Source organism: Stenella coeruleoalba (genome assembly GCF_951394435.1).
Source record: "Stenella coeruleoalba genome assembly, chromosome: 14".
NCBI classification, from domain to species: Eukaryota; Metazoa; Chordata; class Mammalia; order Artiodactyla; family Delphinidae; genus Stenella; species Stenella coeruleoalba.
Genome location: NC_137160.1, coordinates 26,568,183 through 26,589,069, shown reverse-complemented (window position 1 = coordinate 26,589,069; position 20,887 = coordinate 26,568,183). Strand labels below are relative to the sequence as shown.

The window sequence follows — 20,887 nt, the reverse complement described above, 5'->3', positions numbered from 1 at the left end:
TTCTCGTCTTCCTCTAGGGGAGAGCACGAAGGAAGCCTGCGGATGAAGACTGAGTTACTGGTGCAGATGGATGGGCTGGCCCGCTCCGAGGATCTCGTGTTTGTCTTAGCAGCCTCCAACCTGCCATGGTAAGAGATCTAGAGAGTACATTCTGAATGCATTTTCATGAGCCACTGAGTACAGATGAAGATATTATACTGAGCACTTCAGGGAAAGTCCTCTTGTTTGGTTCCAGCCCTGGAAGATGAAGCTGAAGGCTTTCCTGGTCAAGTCCTCAATCCTTGCTACTTGTACCGTGAAAGAATCTGCCTGAACAGAAGGAACATAGGTCAGGGCTACCACTGACAATATTTAAAATGGAGACTCTGAGTTTAAAGCCAAATTATTAAATGTGTTTAAGCAGGGGTTTGGCAGAGAACTGTAAAATGCTAAAATCTGCAGGACTCAAAGAATATTCCAGAAATAACATGTTTGGATTTTAACATGTTAAAATTAAACTTTAAGTTGGGAGGAAAATCTTTACCTTAATGTTGCGCAGTAAATAGGAAGCTAAATAATGTCTAATTGAAAATATAATCTACTCTCAGAGTCTGTTATTCAGACTGTATCCCAGAGTAGTTTAAGACCAATTCTAGAAGCAGAATTGGGAAATAAGAGATGTTGACTAGAGAAAAATAATATCTACTTGGAGAGAATATTTTAAAAAATAATTATAATCCCTTTATAGTTACAAGAATATTTTCACATACCTTGTTTCTTTTGAGCTGCAGATAAGACAGGAGCCAGATAAGGAAATGCTGCTCTTGCCATTTGCAGAGTGGGTACCAAGGTCAAGGGAGGTCAGTCCACCCAAAGTCAACATCCTATGTGCGGCAGAGCTGGGACTCGTGACACTCTTCCCCTTCCCCCTACCTCGTCCATTTCTGTTTCTACATTCCAAGGTGAAAAGAGACACCCTTCTGCCGTGCATGCTGATCATCTAGGCTCCCAGAGAAGTCGTCACTGGCAAGAGGTGATGATGTTCATGTGTAATCTGTTATTTTAACTATATTCATAATTTCAGCCCAGCTTCAACTCTTCTCAAATTTATAAGACTTTTCTAATGTGCTAAGGTGATCAGCATTTTACATTGTGAAGAGAGAGGTGTTTACACACAATGTTAAAGTTGAATCCACACAGAGAACCATCATTTAAATGTGGCGGTGAAGTCCTTTAGAGAAAGAATCTCCATTCCTTCACCTGTTTGAAAGAGGGTTGATCATAACCTCTTTACTTATGACCCAGGGGGACCGTGAGAGTCAGCTGAGGAGGGTGGGTGAAAACTGGACAGCTTCGTGCACGGCTCCGGGAAGGGCTGTGCCCCGCAGGGAGGAATAGAGAGCCCTTACCTCCCAGCGAAACCTGGGCTTAGCTGAGGAGGTTATAGTGCTGCCGCAGTTTCCCTGAGGTGATCAGTTGTTGGGAAACCTCACATAAAATGGTTCAGAGAGGAAAAACAAAAAGCTAGTAAGCAATCAAAAATAAAGACGCCTAGAAGGGTTTTTCTGAAAGAATTGCCTCTCCTCATGTCAAATGGCAAATACATATGTGCTTTTGAGCTTGGATTCCTTGACATCACAGATTGCATCCTTTCAGCATATCTGGGAACCGGTAAGTCCTACCCATTCTTGAATGTCGCTGGGTTGAAAAAAAAACTTTTTATGATGAAAAATTCTAGACAAACACTAAAGAGAAAAGAGCACAATGAACCCACCATTTTCTAGTTTCCATAACTAGCATCTTGCCCAATTGATTTAATCTATTGCTGCCTCCTCTCGTTTTGCCGCAACATTTTAAACTGTATCCTAGATTCTTATGTTATTTCTCACATATATATACTTCAGCATACATCTTTAAAAAAAATAAGGACATTTTCTTACATTATCACAGTGTCATTATCAACCCCAACAAAATTAACAGTAATTGCTTAGTATCCTCTAATACCCAGTTTATATTCAGATTTCCCATATTGTTCCAAAAATGTCTTTTTACAGTTGGTTTACTGAACTGGTAACCAAACAAGATTTGCATTTTGTAATTAGTTGTTCTCTTAAGTATCTTTTAATCCAGAACAGACTCCCTCTTTTTTTCCCCCACTTGCTATTGACTTGATTGCTAGGGAGGTTGTCCTGCAGAGTCTAAACTTTCTGGATGTGGCTCACTGTATGCTCATGGTAATACTTAGCTAGTTCTTCTTGCCCTTATAATTACTCTAGACTAAAAGTTAGATTGATTAGATTCGATTCAGGATTAATATAATTTTTTGCGACATACTTCATACATGATGCTGAGTACATCACATTGCATCACATGCAGAAGTATGTAGTGCCCTGTTGTCCCACCTGTGGTGGTACCAAGATTGATCAGTGGGTTCAGGTGTGTCAGCCAGGTTCCTCTGCTCTATAGTTCCCGTCAATGGTTGTAGCATCCATTGATGATCTTTGCCTGAATCATTTATTTCACTAGAGGTGTGATTCTATCATTCCTTCTGATTGATAGCTGGAATTATTCTCTACCGTAGAACTTTGCCCCATCCAATAGGGTTATTTGGTTACCCTGAAATGTAGTTCATACTTGAAAATCAGAATTCTTTCTCTTTGATTTTTAGAGTCATGAGTTGTGCCCTAGCAACCTCCAGTGGTAACCAATGAGTCAGTCTCCCTCCCTCCCTCCCTCCCTCTCTCTTTCTCTCTCTCTTTCTCTCTCTCTCTCTCACTATGATCTCATGACTTGTTTGGTATAACATCATTAGTTTTTTTTTACAGCTTTATTGAGATATCGCTCACATACCATACAATTCACCATTTAATGTGTACAATTCATGGTTTTAGCTATATTTATATGATTATACAATCGTCACTACAATCAATTTTAGAATATTTTTCTTTACCCTGAAAAGACACCCTGTACCCATTAGCAGTCATCCCCATCTCCCACCCCCAGCACTAAGCAACCACTAATCTATTTTCTGTTTCTATAGATTTGCCTATTTTTATACCTCTGAGTGCAATTATTATGGTAACTCTATGTTTAATTGAGGAGCGACCAATCTGTTTTCCAAAGTGGCTGCACCATTTTACATTCTTACTAGCCATGGATGAAAGTTCCAGTTCCGTCACATCCTCATCAACACTTGATATTCTCTGTCGTTTTGATTATAGTCATCCTAGTGGATGAGCAGTGGTACCTCCTCTCTTTGATTTGCATTTCCATGATGACTAGTGATATTGAGCATCTTTTCGTGTACTTATTGGCCAATTGCATATCTTCTTTGGTGAAATGTCTTTTCAAATCCTTTGTCCGTTTTTAAATTATTGAGTGATAAGATTTGTTTCGTCCTCTATCAGATTTGTAGATATTTTCTTCTGTTCTGTGGCCACTAGTCTGTCTTCCCTCCCTCCCTCCCTCCCTCTCTGAATTTTTTGTTCCTCTTTCTCCATGCCTTTGCTAAACTTCCCATGTCTGTCCCATTTCCCAAGCTCCGAGCCTTTCAGAAGACCCTGTAACTGGTTTTTCTAGAGCAGCGCTGTCTAATAGAAATATAATGTGAGGCACACATACTTAAAAAATGTCTAGTAGCCACATTAAAAATTATCAAAAGAAACAGATAATATGCAATTTTGATAACATATTTTATTTAACCCAATATATCTAAAATACTATCATTTCCATATATAATCAATATAAAAATTATTGTGATATTTACATTCTTTTTTTCATACTAAATCTTTGAAATCCAGTGTACACTTTATACTTAGGGCATGCTTCAGTTTGGACTAGCCTTGCTTCAGGTGCCCAGTAGCCACATGTGGTCGGCAGCTACTCTACTGGACAGGGCAGATCAGAGACTGATTGTCAGCCCCCATGCTGCTGTGGCAGAGATTGATAACTGCCTCCCAATATTTTTTTTTTTTTTTTTTTGCGGTATGCGGGTCTCTCACTGTTGTGGCCTCTCCCATTGCGGAGCACAGGCTCCGGACACGCAGGCTCAGCGGCCATGGCTCACGGGCCCAGCCGCTCCGCAGCATGTGGGATCTTCCCGGACCGGGGCACGAACCCATGTCCCCTGCATCGGTAGGCGGTCTCTCAACCACTGCGCCACCAGGGAAGCCCCTGCCTCCCAATATTTACTTCATCCTTCTACTTTCATAACAGAACCCCAACTTTTGGATTCTATTTCTTAGCTTCCCCTTCTGTTAGGTGTGGCAGGGCCAAGCTTCTTTGTCATTTGCACAAGGTGACCCAGGCTCAATTTGATATTCTGCTCCAGACCTGGAATCAGCCATTGATTCACAGAGCCCTGGTTCCCTTTAATGGGAAATATATTTAGAGATCACAGTCTCACAGTTATGGGTGTTCCTTGCTACTGGATTATCATTGCTTCCTGGCCTTTTGATTGGGCAGAGCTAGGAAATACATACCTAGTTTTAAAAAGAGGCAAATGATGAGTTCATACTAATATTTACCACTCAAATTTAAGATTACAAGGTTTTTAAATTATTTGATTTTATATTTGTGTCTTTTCTCTAATTGTGAACATTTTAGTTCTTAACAACATTAATATAATTGTTATTCACTTTATCCTAATATGTAGATATATTTTATATTTGTGACTATAACAGAATTTTCAGTAATAATACCAAACCTATCATAACAGTAACATTTTGATGAAGAAAATGGTACAGACATGGCATAACTAAGATGGAAGAGCTAATTCTGGATTTTTCATCTTCAGCACTCTTGACATTTGGGGCCAGAGAATTCTTTGCTGTGGGGCCTCCTGTGCGCTGTACCATGCTGAGCAGCATCCTTGGTCTCTCCCCACTAGATGCTGGTAGCATCACCCCCCGTTGTGACCGCCAAATAGGTCTCCAGACATTGCCACATGTTCCCCAGGGAGGGGGGCAAAATTACCCCCGGCTGAGGCTCACTGGACTAATGGAAGGAATGACAGACATTATTTAGAAAGACATTATTTAGAGACAGACTGTCACATCCTCCACAAATAAACTGTCAAGTTTTTTTTAAGAACTCCATAAAATAACTGAACTTGGTTTACTTACACAAAAAGCGGCATATTATAGAAATTGTTCTGTATTTTTATTTTTTCCATAACAAAATGTTCTGGAGATCTTTCCAAATAAGTACAGAAAGTTCTCCCTCCTTCCCTTTGTAGCTGCGAGTATTCCATCTTGTTCATATGATAATCTACCCCAGTCACCTACTGATGGGCATTTGGGCTGTTGCTACTCTTTTGCTCTTATAAGTAATGTTGCAGTGAGTAATGGTGTGCATGTATCACTTTGCGTGTTTGCCAGTGTATCTTTGGGGAAGGTTCCTGGAAGTAGAGTTGCTGGGTCAAAGGGTTAATGTGCATGAAATTATAGTAGAGATTTGCCAAATTTCCCTCCATAGAGGTTGTACATTTTGTATTCCCACCAGGGTCCTGCTTTCATTACTTAACATTATAGTAAGAACATTTCCAACGTCATTAAATAATCCTTGAAAATTGGATTTTGTAATGGCTGCCCAAAATTCCCACATGTGAATATACCACAATTTAGTTAATCATTCCTTTCCTGTTGAACATAAATGATGCTCCCAACTTTCTCTATTATAAATAACACTGAAATGAACTTCCTTGAATAAAAATCTTTGACCAACAATTAGTTATTTCTTGAGTACAGATTTCTGGAAGTAGGATTGCTGTATGAAAGGGCATAGTTTTTATTTTTAAGTATTTTGCTACATACTGTCCAAGTCCTTAAATTAGGAAATAGTATATTTTTATCAAGAGTATTGGGACCAAAAAAAAAAAAAAGAGTATTGGGACAGACTTTTATTTTGGCTTCAGGGTCTTAGATGAGGGAATAAACTTATCTGATTCAAGCAATCTATGCTTGTTGGGGAAATAACTAAATTATACCAAACTATGTAAAAATCCAGTCGTAAAATCCCCAAAGAAATTCTTTATGGTTGGTTAGTGGTATTTCTTATCTACAGCATCTTCCAAGGCATTAGGCTATCACCTATTGCTTGTTAACTTATCACTTTCCCTAGACAAATCTGTTCTGTCTCAAAGGGCTAGTCATTTTCTCCCTTCTCAGCAGTGAGGTGGCGTGCAGCATCTTGATTTATTCAGTGCTTCTCCTCTGAGGACCTCTTTCCTTGATCTATAGCATCACAGAAAGGACAAGAAGGAAGCAAGAAATAACAGCTCATCTGTGTCATTTGATGTGTAAATTAGCAATGAGAAGAATAACGAATGTTGCATATTTAATATTACCACTTAAAGTAATAGCCATGGAAGAAATGTTTAACAAGCACAGTTAGTATTGTTGAGTATTCACAAACTCAGGCCTAGGAGTACAGAGGGAAACAAAATACTGAACAGGGCTATTAAGGCAAATGCCATCTTTAGATGTCTACTAAACTTGATGATAGTTTGTACAAAGAAGGTATAAAAATTGTATGTGTGAAGCGTGTTGAAACTCATCTTTTCCTTGTTATTTGCAAAAGGGCTAGACATTTCACTATCCCTTTTAAAAATCATCCACCTAGTATGACCACAGTCTGGATTTAAAAAAAAAAAAATCTTAATATGTAAAGAAAGCATAAGATCCTAGAGCTTCTGGCACTGGGAATGTGGAAGAATGTACCCATGTAAACTGACTTCTTCCCATATGGGCTCTCTCCTGTCTGGCATGAGATTCCTATAGACGTGTATACATGTGATTGAAGGGGTCAGCAGACATAACCCTGGGTTTTTCCGCAGTAGCTCCATGTGTCTCCTGGGCTCTAGGGAGAAGCTGTGCTCTCTGAGGTCCTACCTTTTGGCCTCGTGCCTTGACTATCATTACCCTCTAGATCAACATTTCTCCAAGAATGGTTCCCCACAGGTCTTTATCCAAAAATGGGATCTAGTGGGATCTAATTTAACTCAGAGATACTGAGTTACAGTTCAACTGATTTCCACCCTGGCAGGAGTTCGCAGTGCCTTTAAGATGCTATTGTGTGTTGTGACTCTCCAAGAAAAGCTATGAGAAAGCAGTACATTCCATATTTATTTGACCCCAGAATCCCTTCCTTAAGGAGCATCTCATAAGACCAATGTTCTATTTGAAAACCTTTCAGGAAACAGTGGTTTGCATTAACTCACTCTGATCTGATAGTTGCATCTTTCATTGCAATAGCATTCAATCATGCTTTCAGGTTTTTAAAATCTTTTATCATTTTAAAAAAGGGACAACAGGCCCCAAATGAAGTCACTTGTTCTAAGCCCACATCATCAAACTGAGACTCAATACTTAACCTAATAGCAGTTTCAGCCTCTCCCAGGAATGTAATCTTAACCAGTCAGTCTGGAATTACCTGGTCAGTACTAGTGAGGTAATCCACTGGATAGACTCTGCTGTTCCCCAAAAGAAGGTGACCTTACCCAAAACAATCCACTCTTTGCTCATAACTTTCTTGTTGCATCTCCTTCTGCCCATAAAACATTTTCCATTTTGTACGTGTCTTCAGAGCTCCTTTCTATTTGCTAGATGGGATGCTCCTGGATTCCTGAATCGTTGAACAAAGCCAATTAGATCTTTAAATTTACTCATTTGAATTTTGTTTTTTAGCAATAGTATGTCCGTGCCTACCAGTGGTCAAATTGCTTTGCTTGAAATTGCTTCTCTCCATACAAAGCTTCACTAACCTGTGCAATGATACCAAGTTCATGACCCTCCATATGTGGTTGATGGGTGATTCTGACACAACCAGGAAAAAAGTGTGTGGTGCAGGATTTGGTAGGTGCAGCGGGGCAGGCCCAGGACTGACTGGGCAGGAGGTTACTAGGAGTAACCTTGCCCTTGCGCCATTCACACCTTCTCAGTTTTTTGGTTTCATCAGACATGAATTGAGTGCAGCCTGGCCTGCTGTGGCATTACTTTATCTTAACAGGGTGCAGGTTGACATGTGAACTGTAATTCTAAAACCAAATTTTAAAAAGTATAAAATTAACATAACCATTTTACAGAAAATTTGAGAATCAGGGAAAAACTACTCATAGTTTCACCACTGTGACGTAAGTATCATCATCTCTGTATACACCCTGATGGTGAAGATGGCTTGGTTATTTGCTCTCATTTGTTGCCTTTGTATCCTTCTGTGGTAATTTTTTTCCCCAAGAGGGAAATCATTTTCACCATTTTGGCTATTTAGAAAAATAATACATGTTCATTATAAAAGTCATATTTTATATGCTTTGGGGTTGCTTGAAAGTGCACAGTCCCCTATAACTGTACACACAGACACCACCCCACGCCCCACACACACAAACAGAAATGTGAACATGGATACGTATTATTTTGTTCTATGGCCTGTTTTTTTCTTTCACTTAATACATTGTGGACAACTTTGAAAATCTACCTAATTCCATATAGAATCCCACGTATGGGTGGGCCTTAATTTATTTGACTTTTCTTTTTCTTGAGGGTTTTAATATGGCACCAGCGCATTGGACCAAGCTCCTTCCACCACGACTCCCAGCACAGACACTCTGTGGGGGGCAGTTTTCCCTCTGACGTTTAGCTGGGGTAGGGCAGGTATTATCAAAAAGGCTTTGTGTCCTGGTGGACCTGCTCTTCCCAGCCGTTTGTTAGAGAGAATGAGCTTTCCTTGAGGCTTCTGTCTGTGCCTGTTAGCAGTTTGTCAGTGGGCTTCTCCAGCGCCCCGTGTGGGAGGTCTGAGGGAGGCAAAACAGAAACCTGAGAACACTGCCCTGCCGTTCCTCATGTCCCCCGCTCCCTAGCCCCTCGTCCTCCTTCTTTCCAGCGTCTTCCTATGTTTAGAAGCTGTATTACATGCAATGAATTTTAGTAGTAGTGTGTGGACTAGAGAAGGATGGGCTACTCCATCTTGGCCAGAAGCGAGTCTCTCTCTTATTTTTGATTCCCTCTTTTATCATTTTATACATCTTAAACACAATTATTTTATCGTCTGTATCAGTGGAGTTTAATTCTGTTCTTAGTTTCTTCTTCAGACTCTCATTCTTGGTGGTTCGTTATATGTTTCAGAATTTGGGATGGTGAGCTTACATTTAGTGAGGGGAACTCTATCTGTGAGAGTCTTACACGTGTCCTTTCACAGAAAATTTATGTCTGACAGGCTTTGGACAACTGTAAGCTAATTTCTTAGCATAGGGTTTCTTCATCCATGCCAGTGAGGGTAGGTCGGATTCTGAATTATCAGTGAAGACTTTTTCCCACCCCAAAGTATAAGACAGATTCCCTTGGTTCTTTCCATTGCTAGTGGGGATATTTTTCTAACCCATCCTTTCATAGAGGATGTGCCACCTGGTTTTTTGTTTTACGTGATGGGCCTTGTTTCTACCTACCATCTTGAATGGGCCCAAGGCCTTCTATGCTGTGCCACAGGTAGACTTTAAAATCCAAACTTTTTTTTGTAACTAAGAGGCAGACACTCAGCCACAGCTTCAATTTCAGCTGCCCAGTCTTGATGTTTGGCTTCCTCTTCATTTTTAGGGCTTGAGAATTTTGCTGCTTCCTGTGGACTCATTTGTTGTGTATACCAAAAGTGATTCCTTCCTATAATTCACCGAGCTTTTAAAGTGGCTTTATAACAAGAGATTTCTGAATATCTAGTTCATCATTTTGCTGGAAAAAGAAGATTCCCATTTCTTCTCTCAATTATTGGTCATACATTTTCTGGCAAGAGTAATAGGAATATATCTCCTTGTTGGTATTCTAGTAACTCGAAGTAATTGTCATTCTTTATTATAAATATGTGATGCTCTTACCCTAACATCAGTAGGACATAGACTGAACTGATGGCTCTCCTGTTGGATCCCCTTGTCTCTTGCTTGTGAGCTCACTCTTCAGAATGAGAAGTGCAGTCTCTGGAGATGAGAGGCCCCCTATGGAAACTACATCTTTCACCTCATCTTCAAAAGCACTGCCCAGCCAAGTGAGCTGAATCATCATTTCCATGTTGTTTTTTTTTTTTAACTAAAGATGAAAATAGAATGCTTTATTCCTAAGTTGATGCTTGTTTTCTCTGTTAATTCGAACTAATGATGCTTATAAAATGCTAATTTTCAACAAAGCAGATTTACCTTCGTAAATAAAGACTGGGCTTTAAGGAAGCAGATCACTTACATGAAGCCAGTAGCCCTGAACTGAAAGTTTATTCATTCACTCAAGTAGTATCTATTGAGTATCTACTGTGAGTATTCTGCATGATGGAAGGAGGGGGAACCCAAGATATATGGTCCATGATCCTTGGCCTCTAGAGGCTGGCTATCTGATGGGACAATGGATGAGATATAAACGCAAATCACTAAGAAGTGAGGATACAGCCAGCCACGTGGCTGGTACAGACAATAAGTAGAATAAAATTATATCGGGAAGAGGCCATTTCTGATTAAAGATATTTAGAAGAAAAGGGGGTAGAGAGCACTTGCACTGGACCTGTGAAAAGGACCTGGCTCTTGGTAGACCAACTGGAAGTTCCAAGTAAAGAAAATGACCTGAGTACATGCTCAACTAGGATGGCAAAATGTAGATTCAGATAACGGCCGACAGAGCAGTTTGGCCCAAGTGGGAAGTGTAGGTAGGAGTCAACTTACACAGAGCTCAGTGCAGGAGACAAAGTAAACTTCAGTGCTTTATTCATTGACTCCCTGTCATCTACCAAAGAATACAATTCCTGAATCTGCTTTTCAAAGATTGCCACGATCTCTGACTTCACGTTGGTTAGGGACATACTGCAAAGACTTTGCCTACAAAACTGAAGGATCCTTTTCTCTTGTCACACTGAGATGATTTGAACTTAATGTTTTCACTATGGAATGAACACACTAGAATTATGTTTGATTTCCAAATTCTGTAAAATTTGGAATGATCATTATCCCAGGAACAACATGGTTTAACAGAGGAGACAGGCCAGGGGCTGAGGAAGGGCCCCGAAGATTTGGCGTGGGAGCCCAGGTGCTCAGGTGCAAGGCCGCGTGGCCCATGCAAGCTGTCTAGGTGACCAGTGGGCGCTGCCACCTTGTATATAGCAGCGGGCACCGGTCCAGTGGCCAGGCTGTGATGTCTGTGAGCCGTCACTGTGTCACAGTCACTCTTGCTGGTTGCTTTTGACCTTCGAGGTGATGGAAGTACCAAATGACCAAGATGAAGGAGATGTGAGAACAGAATAACTTGGGTGTGAAAATCAAAATGTAGCAGCTAAAGGGAGTGTTTTCTGGTTGCCGCAGGTTAAATTTTTTCACATAAATATATTGGCATAAAGAATGATTTCTGGGTAAATTCCATTTGTCCTTTGTTTCCTCCCTTGTATGATTATAATTATTGATGTCATTAAAAGTGCATTAATCAGGCCTGGCTGTCAGAGAGTTGCACTTATTTTGTGCCTACAAGCAGTTTTGAGGTAAATCTCTTGCTTTAGGGCATTAGCTGATCAATACAGTCATTTATAGTGAGGGATTGTTTTCCCACCTCCCTCTGCCTGCCTGCATTTTCCTAGGGCATTTGGGGATCTGGTCTTCCTTTCAATAAGCAGTCCCCCTGGCTGGGATGAAGAGACCAGAGGTGCTCCCACCAAAGAGCCTTCCTTCTGCAGCCCCTGCCCTTTCAGGAGGGGCAGCTGGTCCAAGGAAAGGCCTTGGGGGAAATACGGCAACTGCTCATCAACCCAGCACTGCCATTTCCCCAGCTTATTCTCTCTTCCTTCCTGGTTTTAGCTTCAGGTTCCCAAGTCTTATTTCATTTTTAAAGTTTACAGGACCAACATTCCTGCAGTCCAAGGCCCAAACCTCCCAGTTATTGCCTATTATTTACATTGAAGTAAGGAGTTTGTCATATTCACTTCTGTGTATCGGAGACTCAGCAGTGACAATACACTTGGCGGGTGGGCAATGTTGCTGGACCGAATTCCTAAATGTGAGTCTAATGGTGTCTCTTCTCTATATCTCCCTGACCCCCCTCCTTTCGTGCCCCCTCACTCACCTCCTCCTGCCACTAATCGAGGCCCATCTCTCTGCTAACTGTCTAAAACAGCTCTGGATTTACTCAGACATACCAGGTATTCAGTCAAGTTTATCTTCTTGGAGGCACATCTTCCAGAGCCTTCTCTCCTTCTCCAAAATGAGCGGATTGTCCTCTGCACCCTAGGCACCCCCTGCATCATCCTGGAGGTTTCCTTCTCTCTCTGTGTCAGACCCTCCGTTTCTTGGAGCCCATGTGGCCCTTTGGTTTGGTTTCTCCCTCCCTTTGGTCCTCCAGTACTTTCCCGATAAAGGGTACATGGGAGGTAATATTTTTTAGGCTCTGCATATTGAAAATGTCTTTATTCTATCCTCCCACTTAATTGATGGTTTGCTCAAGATACAGATTTCTACACTGGAAATTATTTTTCCTGGACTTCCCTGGTGGCACAGTGCTTAAGAATGCACCTGCCAATGCAGGGGACACAGGTTCGATCCCTGGTCCAGGAAGATCCCACGTGCCACGGAGCAACTAAGCCCGTGCGCCACAACTACTGAGCCTGCGCTCTAGAGCCCACGAGCCACAACTACTGAGCCTGCATGTCACAACTACTGAAGCCTGCGTGCCCTAGAACCTGCACACTGCAACTACTGAGCCCACGTGCCACAACTGCTGAAGCCCGCGTGCTCAGAGCCCGTGCTTTGCAACAAGAGAAGCCACTGCAATAAGAAGCCTGCACACTGCAATGAAGAGTAGCCCCTGCTCGCCGCAACTAGAGAAAGCCCACGCGCAGCAACAGAGACCCAATGCAGCCAAAAGTAAAGTTATAAAAAATTATTTTTCCTCAGAATTTTGAAGGCATTGCTCTATTTTCTTTTAATATCTCACATTGATGATGAGAAATCTTATTCTCCATTCATTGATGCAACCTGTTTTTCCTCTCTGGAAGCTTTTATGATCCTTTGTTCGTTCTCAGGGTTCTGAGATTTCACCGTGATGTGACTTGGGGTCTCCCTGCTGTTACTGTGCTAGTATCAGGCCAGTTACTGAGGCACAGTCTCCAGAGTCTCACTGTTCGGGTTCAAGTTCAGGGCCGCCATTCACTAGCCTTGACTTCAGGCAAGCTACTCGACCTCTATGCCTCAGTTTCCTCATCTTAAACAAAGATATTACCTACCTCATAGGTAGGTTCTGAGAATTAATTAATATCTGAAAAATGCTTGAGACAGTACCTGCCACCTGGTGAGTGCTATTTAAGCACTAGCTTTTATTAATATTTCAAACGTAAAAAATAATTTCCTAGAGCTCTGCAAAGTTCCCTCAACCCTGTGTCTGGAATATAAATGTTGGCCCTGAGAGGGGGCGTGGTTGTGCAGGTGGCTTTCTCTGCTGAGATGAATTTCAACAGGGTGAAGCTGATAAGAACAAAGCAAATACAAAAAAGAAATAGGTACTTTTTATTGCCGGGAAAGCAGCCCTGGAGTGGATTCTCAGCTCAGGACGGGAGGAATAATAGGTAAAGAAAAGACACAATCTTTTAAGAAACCTGGTTGCTCCAGTTTAGGATTCAGATATGCTCCCTGGAAGGGTATTTTCATGTTTTCGATCTAAAAGGAAATATCATGACATAGATTCAGAATAAGAAAAAAGCGAGGGTGCTTTGGAAATTCTTGGTATCTTTATGAGTGAGAAAATCCGGTGATGATGCTTTTCATTGTTACTCTTTATTATCGGCTAAGCCAGACCAACACACAGGCATTTCCTCATTTCTGTGCTAGAAAATCAAAGAGATACTTCCCTCCCATCTAGGAGCTTGAAATTTTAACGTAAAAAGGGTTCACAAACTCACACTCAAAAATGATCTGTTTTTAATAGGAATGGTAACTCAAGGTAACCAAAGAGCCCCAGTTAATGAGGGAAAGCTCTACTTTACATAATAATTCTACATAATCATTTGGAATGGAAAAAAGTTTTAAATCACCATTTTGCACCACTCTCATGAAACAGTTGATTCAAAGATCATCAGCAGATGCTAAAACCACTAGTTGAAAGGGATGGGGAAGGGGGTGTTCACATGGTGCTAAAGTACTGTATGTAGAATATTTACTCCTTACAAAGAGATGCCTGAGAGATCGTCCAGTGAAGAGAGCTGTGGTCACCAGATGATCTCAGTAATTAAACATCCCATCACTAGCAGTGAGGCACACCAACATTGGATTCCAATGTAATGAATGCGAAAACATATTATCTGTGAAATATACTTGCCAAAAATGTTCATCCTGATTCTGATTAAGCTTTGAGGTCTAACTTCCATCTTGGAGGACAGGGGATACAGAAACCAGTTACCTGATACCATTAGGAAAACATCAGACGAATCCAGAATGTGGGACATCGTACAACTAGCCTTACCTATTCAAAAAGGGGCCAAGGCAAGGAGACTGCTTTGGATTACAAGAGATTTAAGAGACATAATCATATGTAGTGCATAATCCTTGATTGAATGTTGGTTGGGAAAACTGTAAAACATATTTTGGGGGTGATGGGAGAGATTTTACTATGGAATGGGCATTAGACATATTATTCAATCTGTGTTAATTCTGTTAGTGTCATAATGGTATTATATAAGGAAATGTCCCTTTTTTGGGAAATGCATACTGAAGCGTTGGGGGGTGGGGTTTCATGATGTAATTTACATTGAAATAATTTAACAAGAATAGATAAATGCGTATGAAGCAGATACGGCAAAATGTTAACTGTTGTTGAATCAAGATGGTAGGTATGTGGATATTTGTTGTTTTATTCTACTTTCCTATTTGCTTGAAATTTTTATATTAAGAAATATAAGGAAATGGCTTGCAGATGCAAAGTGCATAAACCTGGCCTGACAGTGTTTTGGGAGGCCAGGAATGAGTGTTTCAAAGGGCCACATTTGCACTGGGTGCCCAGGAAGGAGCATTCGCACTTTACTTCACCAGAGCAATGGAGTGAGATAGTCATTCACTCCAGAATATATGAGAGTTTTTGAAGAATTAGCGTACTTCCCAGAGTGCCCAAGTTATGTCAGGAATAGTGTACTCGTTGGCAGGGTCAGATTGAATAATTGATGTTACAACTGCAGTGGGAATGCTCACGTTTGGTTGGTGTTAGCTGGATTTATTCCCCCTCAAACTAAGTCACCTAAAACTACCTCCTTCACATGAGGTATCTGGGGGATGTATATTTCCTTTCTCTTTTTTTTCCTTCCTTACTCCCTCCCTCCCTATCTCTCCTTTCTTTTTTTCTTCTTTTTAACCATTTGTTTCTCCCAAACAACATGAAGTAATGGTCCTACCCACTCAGACTTAGATGTAGAGTAACAGTTAAGATGCAGGATTGGTTCCTGCTAAATTTGTTCTTCAAATATAGTTGTTGCTTAAGAAGTGAGTTACTGCTCTAACCAGTTCCTGTGTTTTGGACGTGACTCAGGGACCTAGACTGTGCCATGTTGCGGCGCCTGGAGAAGAGGATTCTGGTGGACCTCCCAAGCCAGGAGGCCAGGCAGGCCATGATCCACCACTGGCTGCCGCCCGTGAGCAGGAGCTGTGCCCTGGAGCTGCGCGCGGAGCTGGACTACAGCCTGCTGAGCAGGGTGAGCTGCCTGGGGAGGCGCCTAGGCCCAGGGGCCGCCCTGTGACCGTCTTCTCAGCTGTTCGGAGCCTCGAGTCACTTAGAAAAGATCCAAGCTGCCCCAACAAGTGCAACGGGCCTTTCCTTCATGAAAGACCAAGCTCTTTGTCCCTCGGGAACATTCAAGCAGAGATGTGATAAAGTGGAATAGGGTTTAGACTCAGAGGACCTACGGTCAGATTCTGGCCCTGCCACTTATTAACTGTGTGCCATCAAGGAAGTCACTTCCTCTCTGAGCCTCAGCTTCTTCATCTGTAAAATGGGTAACAGGCCATAGAGGATTGCTGTGATGATTAAATGCAAGTCTTTCACAAAAGGAAAAGCATGTTACCCCCATGCCCACTGGTGTCATTGCCTCCTTGAGAGGACACTTGAATGTGATGTTCTCTGAGGTTCCTTAAAGGCAGGTTATAATCCTATTTACAAGAACAGAAGTGTCTACCAAATTTTGCCATCCTTGAATTTGGGCACAAGGGCCCCATTAGGCTGGCTTGGGTGGGCCAGTCGTCACCAGCATCTCACCACCTACGTTTGGATGGTGTTAGGAAGTTGTTTGTGGCCCAGATCCTTAGGTTATCCAAACACATTAGCAGCCTCTCTCACCCTAAACACTATTTATCTGGGAATCTTTATATAGTGTCCATGGGTGACGGATACAGAATCCAAACAGGGGCTCTGACCCCCTGTCCTGCCTGTAAGAATGTAACCACCACCAGCATTCTGCCTGCTGCCTAATGGCTGGGTTTGCGGCTGTTTCAGGAGATGGAGGGCTACTCGGGCTCGGACATCAAGCTAGTCTGCAGGGAAGCAGCCATGCGGCCTGTGAGGAAGATCTTCAATGCCCTTGAAAATCAGCAGTCAGGTATGGTGAGGATGACAGCCAAGGTGCTCTGGGAGAGAAATTTGTTTTTAAAAATTGGTCTTTCACCAGCAGGTGGCACCTTGCCCCTGTTCTCTGTGGCTTGTTACACTGGCACTCATTCTTTGGTCAAAAATCCTCCTTCTGCACCCAACTCCTTCCTCCTCTGCTGTTCTGTTTCGGATCAACTTTGCCCCCGGATGATAAACTCCTTAGGGCTCGGGCTTTTATTGCCCTGGCACACTATGTTGGGCTGGATCCATTTGTGGCACTATATAAATATTAAATAACACTTTATAATGATACATTTAAGTCACATTTTGTGTATGGGCTTCAGGGGCTGAGTTGCACATTAAAGACTTTTTTCCCCAGCCCTCTTTAGTCTTGCCTGTTGCTGCCTTAACCATTAAGAATGCTGCATTGTGCATTGTCTTGAAAGAAGGTCTATTAATGTTTCAAGAGCACTGATCACCATTAGGTAGACTGTTGTGCTGTTCCTCTTGTGTTTTTATCTAGAGAGCAGCAGTTTACCTGGGATCCAGCTGGATACAGTGACCACTGCTGACTTTTTGGATGTGCTGGCCCACACCAAGCCTTCAGCAAAAAATCTGACTCAGAGATACTCAGCCTGGCAAAGTGAATTCGAGTCTGTGTGAAATCACATTTACCCTGACTTGGCCACAAAGACAACTACAGAGGCCTCCTCATTAATTAGTGTAAGTGAAAGAAGAATATTATGCTTGGAATAGAAAACAGAAAATTATTCTTGAAGACTGGATTAATTTGGACAACTGTACCATTTTGGAAATATATATTTTCATGGTCGATGTCAGCAAAATATTGAAGATTCCAATTACAGGTATGTGTGCTATGAGGTCTTGCAACGGAGACTTTTCTCACGAGATCCCATAAAATTTAGATGAATGATTTCTTGTAGTGTTCCTCATTTGTGAACTGGCATTTTCATTTTTTTTTTTAAAGATGTTGGGGGTAGGAGTTTATTATTTTTGCTGTGTTGGGTCTTCATTTCTGTGCGAGGGCTTTCTCTAGTTGTGGCAAGCGGAGGCCACTCTTCATAGTGGTGCATGGGCCTCTTACTATTGCAGCCTTTTTTCTTAATTAATTAATTAATTTTTGGCTGTGTTGGGTCTTCGTTTCTGTGCGAGGGCTTTCTCCAGTTGCGGCAAGCGGGGGCCACTCTTCATCACGGTGCATGGGCCTCTTACTATTGGGGCCTCTCTTGTCGCGAAGCACAGGCTCCAGACGCGTAGGCTCAGTAGTTGTGGCTCACGGGCCTAGTTGCTCCGTGGCATGTGGGATCCTCCCAGACCAGGGCTCGAACCCGTGTCCCCTGCATTAGCTGGCAGATTCTCAACCACTGCGACACCAGGGAAGCCCTGGCATTTTCATTTCGAAAAAGATGTGGTAAGGAAAGTTGTGTTGGGATGCAGAGGGTGGTTCTAAGTTGGGGAGCCAATCAGAAGCTAAGCTTGACAGACCATCTGACAGCTGACAGTTCAAGGGTGGATAAGGGTGGGAGCAAGGAAGAGAAGCAGCATCTGCTTCTCTTGACAATATTCTGAATCTCATCTGCTCTCCCTGATTCTGACTCCAGTCAGTTTTATCAGCAGAGCAAACCCCTACCAGACTAGCCCCACTCAGGAATATCACTGGCCCATCTCTGGAGATGAGCTAATAGCAGTGGTAACAAGCACCCCACTATTACTACCTACCAGTTGCAGTGTTTTGAGTTCTGGCCCCTAATAACATCTTCACATCTCACATCCTGTGTATTCTGCCCTTCTCTTTCCATTGCCACAGCTCCTCATTGGATCCAAAACTTAGGATGGGGTACCTGAGCTTCTTGAACAGTCTTCCCTGCGCTTAGGCTCCTCCACATCTCCTTACGGGGTTGGAAACAGCTAGAAACATCTCATTCAGAAACCCACAATCTGAGGCATCTACTTTCAACTCCTGGTAAATTTTGAAGGCTTCCACTAAGTAATGCCACCCCTCCCCCTGCTTAGAATTTTCCTATGGTCACCTTTTGTTGTCTCCCTTGCCTTGTTTTCTTCATCCCTGCAAGGCAGACTCCTCCACAGAAGAAAACACTTCCAGGAAAAGGGACATTTGGGCTAAATAGTCCAAAGTATTTCACCCTTTTAAACAAAAACATTTGGGGTTTTGATTGTTTTGAATAGAATATTCTCAAATGCCTCTTAAAATATCATTTTATGGAAAATGTAGTCAAACTGAATGAGTTTAAAAGAAACAAAAAGACATTTCATCTTAGTAGAAGCTCAGCTGAAACTTCTTCATGGTCACTAGGTAGTACCCTGTGAGCACTGCCGATATGCAGGCATGGAGGTCTCTAAGCTCAATGGCCTAGACTGCTGTGCTGTTCAATTTCCAACATCTGCCGTCTGTGCTTTTGGGTTATTTTGTCAGGCTGTCAGCTGACATTTCTTATAGCTGTTAGTCCATTTGCTTGCGGCCTTTGCCACCCTTTCTGATTTCATAAAATCTCAAGTGGATGGAACCTCAATAATAGCTAATTTGCTGTGGTTGGAAAGCAGGTTAAGTGTGCACTATATGTGTACCTAAGAATGAACAGGCAGAGGGGCAGAGGAGGGCTCCCGTGGACAGCATGCTTTGTGACAATAGGGTTGGGCCCTTTTAGCTTACTGCTCTGGAGTTCCTGATTCCGTTCAGGTAAGTGTGGTTGGCCATCCCTCCCAGCACATACCGGTAACCTTCCACTTCCAAAACCCACCTCCACATCCTCCCTCCATTCCTTTTAAGAATCTCCAAGTTCATCTTTGTACATTCAGTCACACAGTCCATCCTTCTCTTCTCATTCCTTGGAAAGTTTGTCTACAAATGATCACGCACATATGCTTTTAGGTCATGCCTTTATTTTGGTGGCTTCTTATCAGTTTTATACATTATCTAATGACTTCCTGCTTTGGATGAAATGAAATATAGCCTTTTCAGCCCTTTGCCCCATCCCTACCACACACGTCTTTCCCTAATCATCCCCAAACAGTTTTACTACAGTTTTAGGTTAACTCAATAATCAATATTTTTATGATATTGTTCACTGTACATTGTTTAATGAAGAGCCAACTAGTGGATTAGGATTACATTTCCTTGTTGAGTTTTGTCTTTCTTGGAATTAATAACTGCCTCATTTTTTTCCTTTGCTTAATTTTCTAAGTACTTATTCTTAATTTTTTGGGCAACATTTTCATATCTGTCCGATATCCATCAGTATTGTCTTCTAAATGGCCAAACATATCAGATTAACTTTCAACTCCATTCCCACGCTCTCTGGTCCTGGTTGTAAAGGGGAAGGGGACCAGACAATGGCTGTAGAACAGGCAGAGATTTCCCTAATCCCGTTTTCAGCCCTGCCTCTCAGCCTGGCCCACCACCATGTCCAGTTTCTCCAAGGCCTGAACGTTCATAGTTCCATTTCTCCAGAGCGTAACCCACCCCCCCCCCCCACCCTCTCCTGCCTGGCTGCTCAGGGTTTCTGGGGCTCCAGCCACTTTCCCAGCTTTGAACCAATTCCTTGCTTCTCAACCTTGCCTCACACCTCACGACCACTCTACCCAGTGTCTCCAAGCCTTGAGTCTTTGAGGTGATAATCTACAGGATGAATCTTGGTTTTTTTCCTTTGCGTTGATTTTAGTTATCAACACTCCATCATCTTCTTTCCATCTCCCGAATTACTGAAGCCTGTCATCCACTGCTGTCTCCTCTACCATTCTCTTGTGGGTTGTCCTTGTTGGTTTATAACATCTTTATTCCTTTCCTCTTCTTTTAGTGGGGCTTTGAGAGAGATCAACTAATACATGACTAATCTACTGTTTAGAGTCTCTGGTTATTTTTTTAAAAGTAGACTAAAAGTATATCTAAGTTTATAGGGATATAGGAGATTGGCCCGTTAGTTGTTGGAGGAAATTTGAACCTAATTCCACATGTGGTATTTTCTTCTAAAGCAGAGGTCATAACTCAAATGCTATAGGAACTTGGAATATAGTTACACATGGGTAAAGGAAGACAAGGAAGAGGTGGGGGACTGTGGCGAACTGGAGAGGCCAGAACTAGCTGAAGATAGCTCAGTTTCCCAACTAGAAGATACGTGTCTAGGAGTTGGAGCTACGTTCTGCTGTCTTCCTTAGTGATTTACTCCCAAGGGCATTTAAAAATATTTGGGAGACTTCCCTGGTGGCGCAGTGGTTAAGAATCTGCCTGCCAATGCAGGGGACACAGGTTCAAGCCCTGGTCCGGGAAGATCCCACGTGCCGTGGAGCAACTAAGC

At 42.2% G+C, this 20,887-nt stretch overlaps 1 protein-coding gene across 7 annotated transcripts in view; it reads left to right on the top strand.

Annotated features, from left to right (window-relative positions):
* Positions 1-18,155, top strand: part of KATNAL2 (katanin catalytic subunit A1 like 2) — a gene marked incomplete at its 5' end in the record, with an annotated part of 90,860 nt that extends 72,705 nt beyond the window's left edge. For 6 of the 7 annotated variants that reach the window (XM_079941830.1, XM_079941835.1, XM_079941831.1 and 3 more), the window contains 4 exons: positions 18-128; positions 15,501-15,663; positions 16,461-16,563; positions 17,077-18,155. In XM_079941830.1, the coding sequence (XP_079797956.1) occupies positions 18-128; positions 15,501-15,663; positions 16,461-16,563; positions 17,077-17,216 (517 nt within the window). In that variant the 3' untranslated portion in view covers positions 17,217-18,155. Of the gene's footprint in view, positions 1-17; positions 129-15,475; positions 15,664-16,460; positions 16,564-17,076 lie in introns of all 7 variants that reach the window. The other variant, XM_079941832.1, reaches the window with a different exon arrangement.
* Between the last annotated feature and the right edge of the window lie 2,732 nt (positions 18,156-20,887).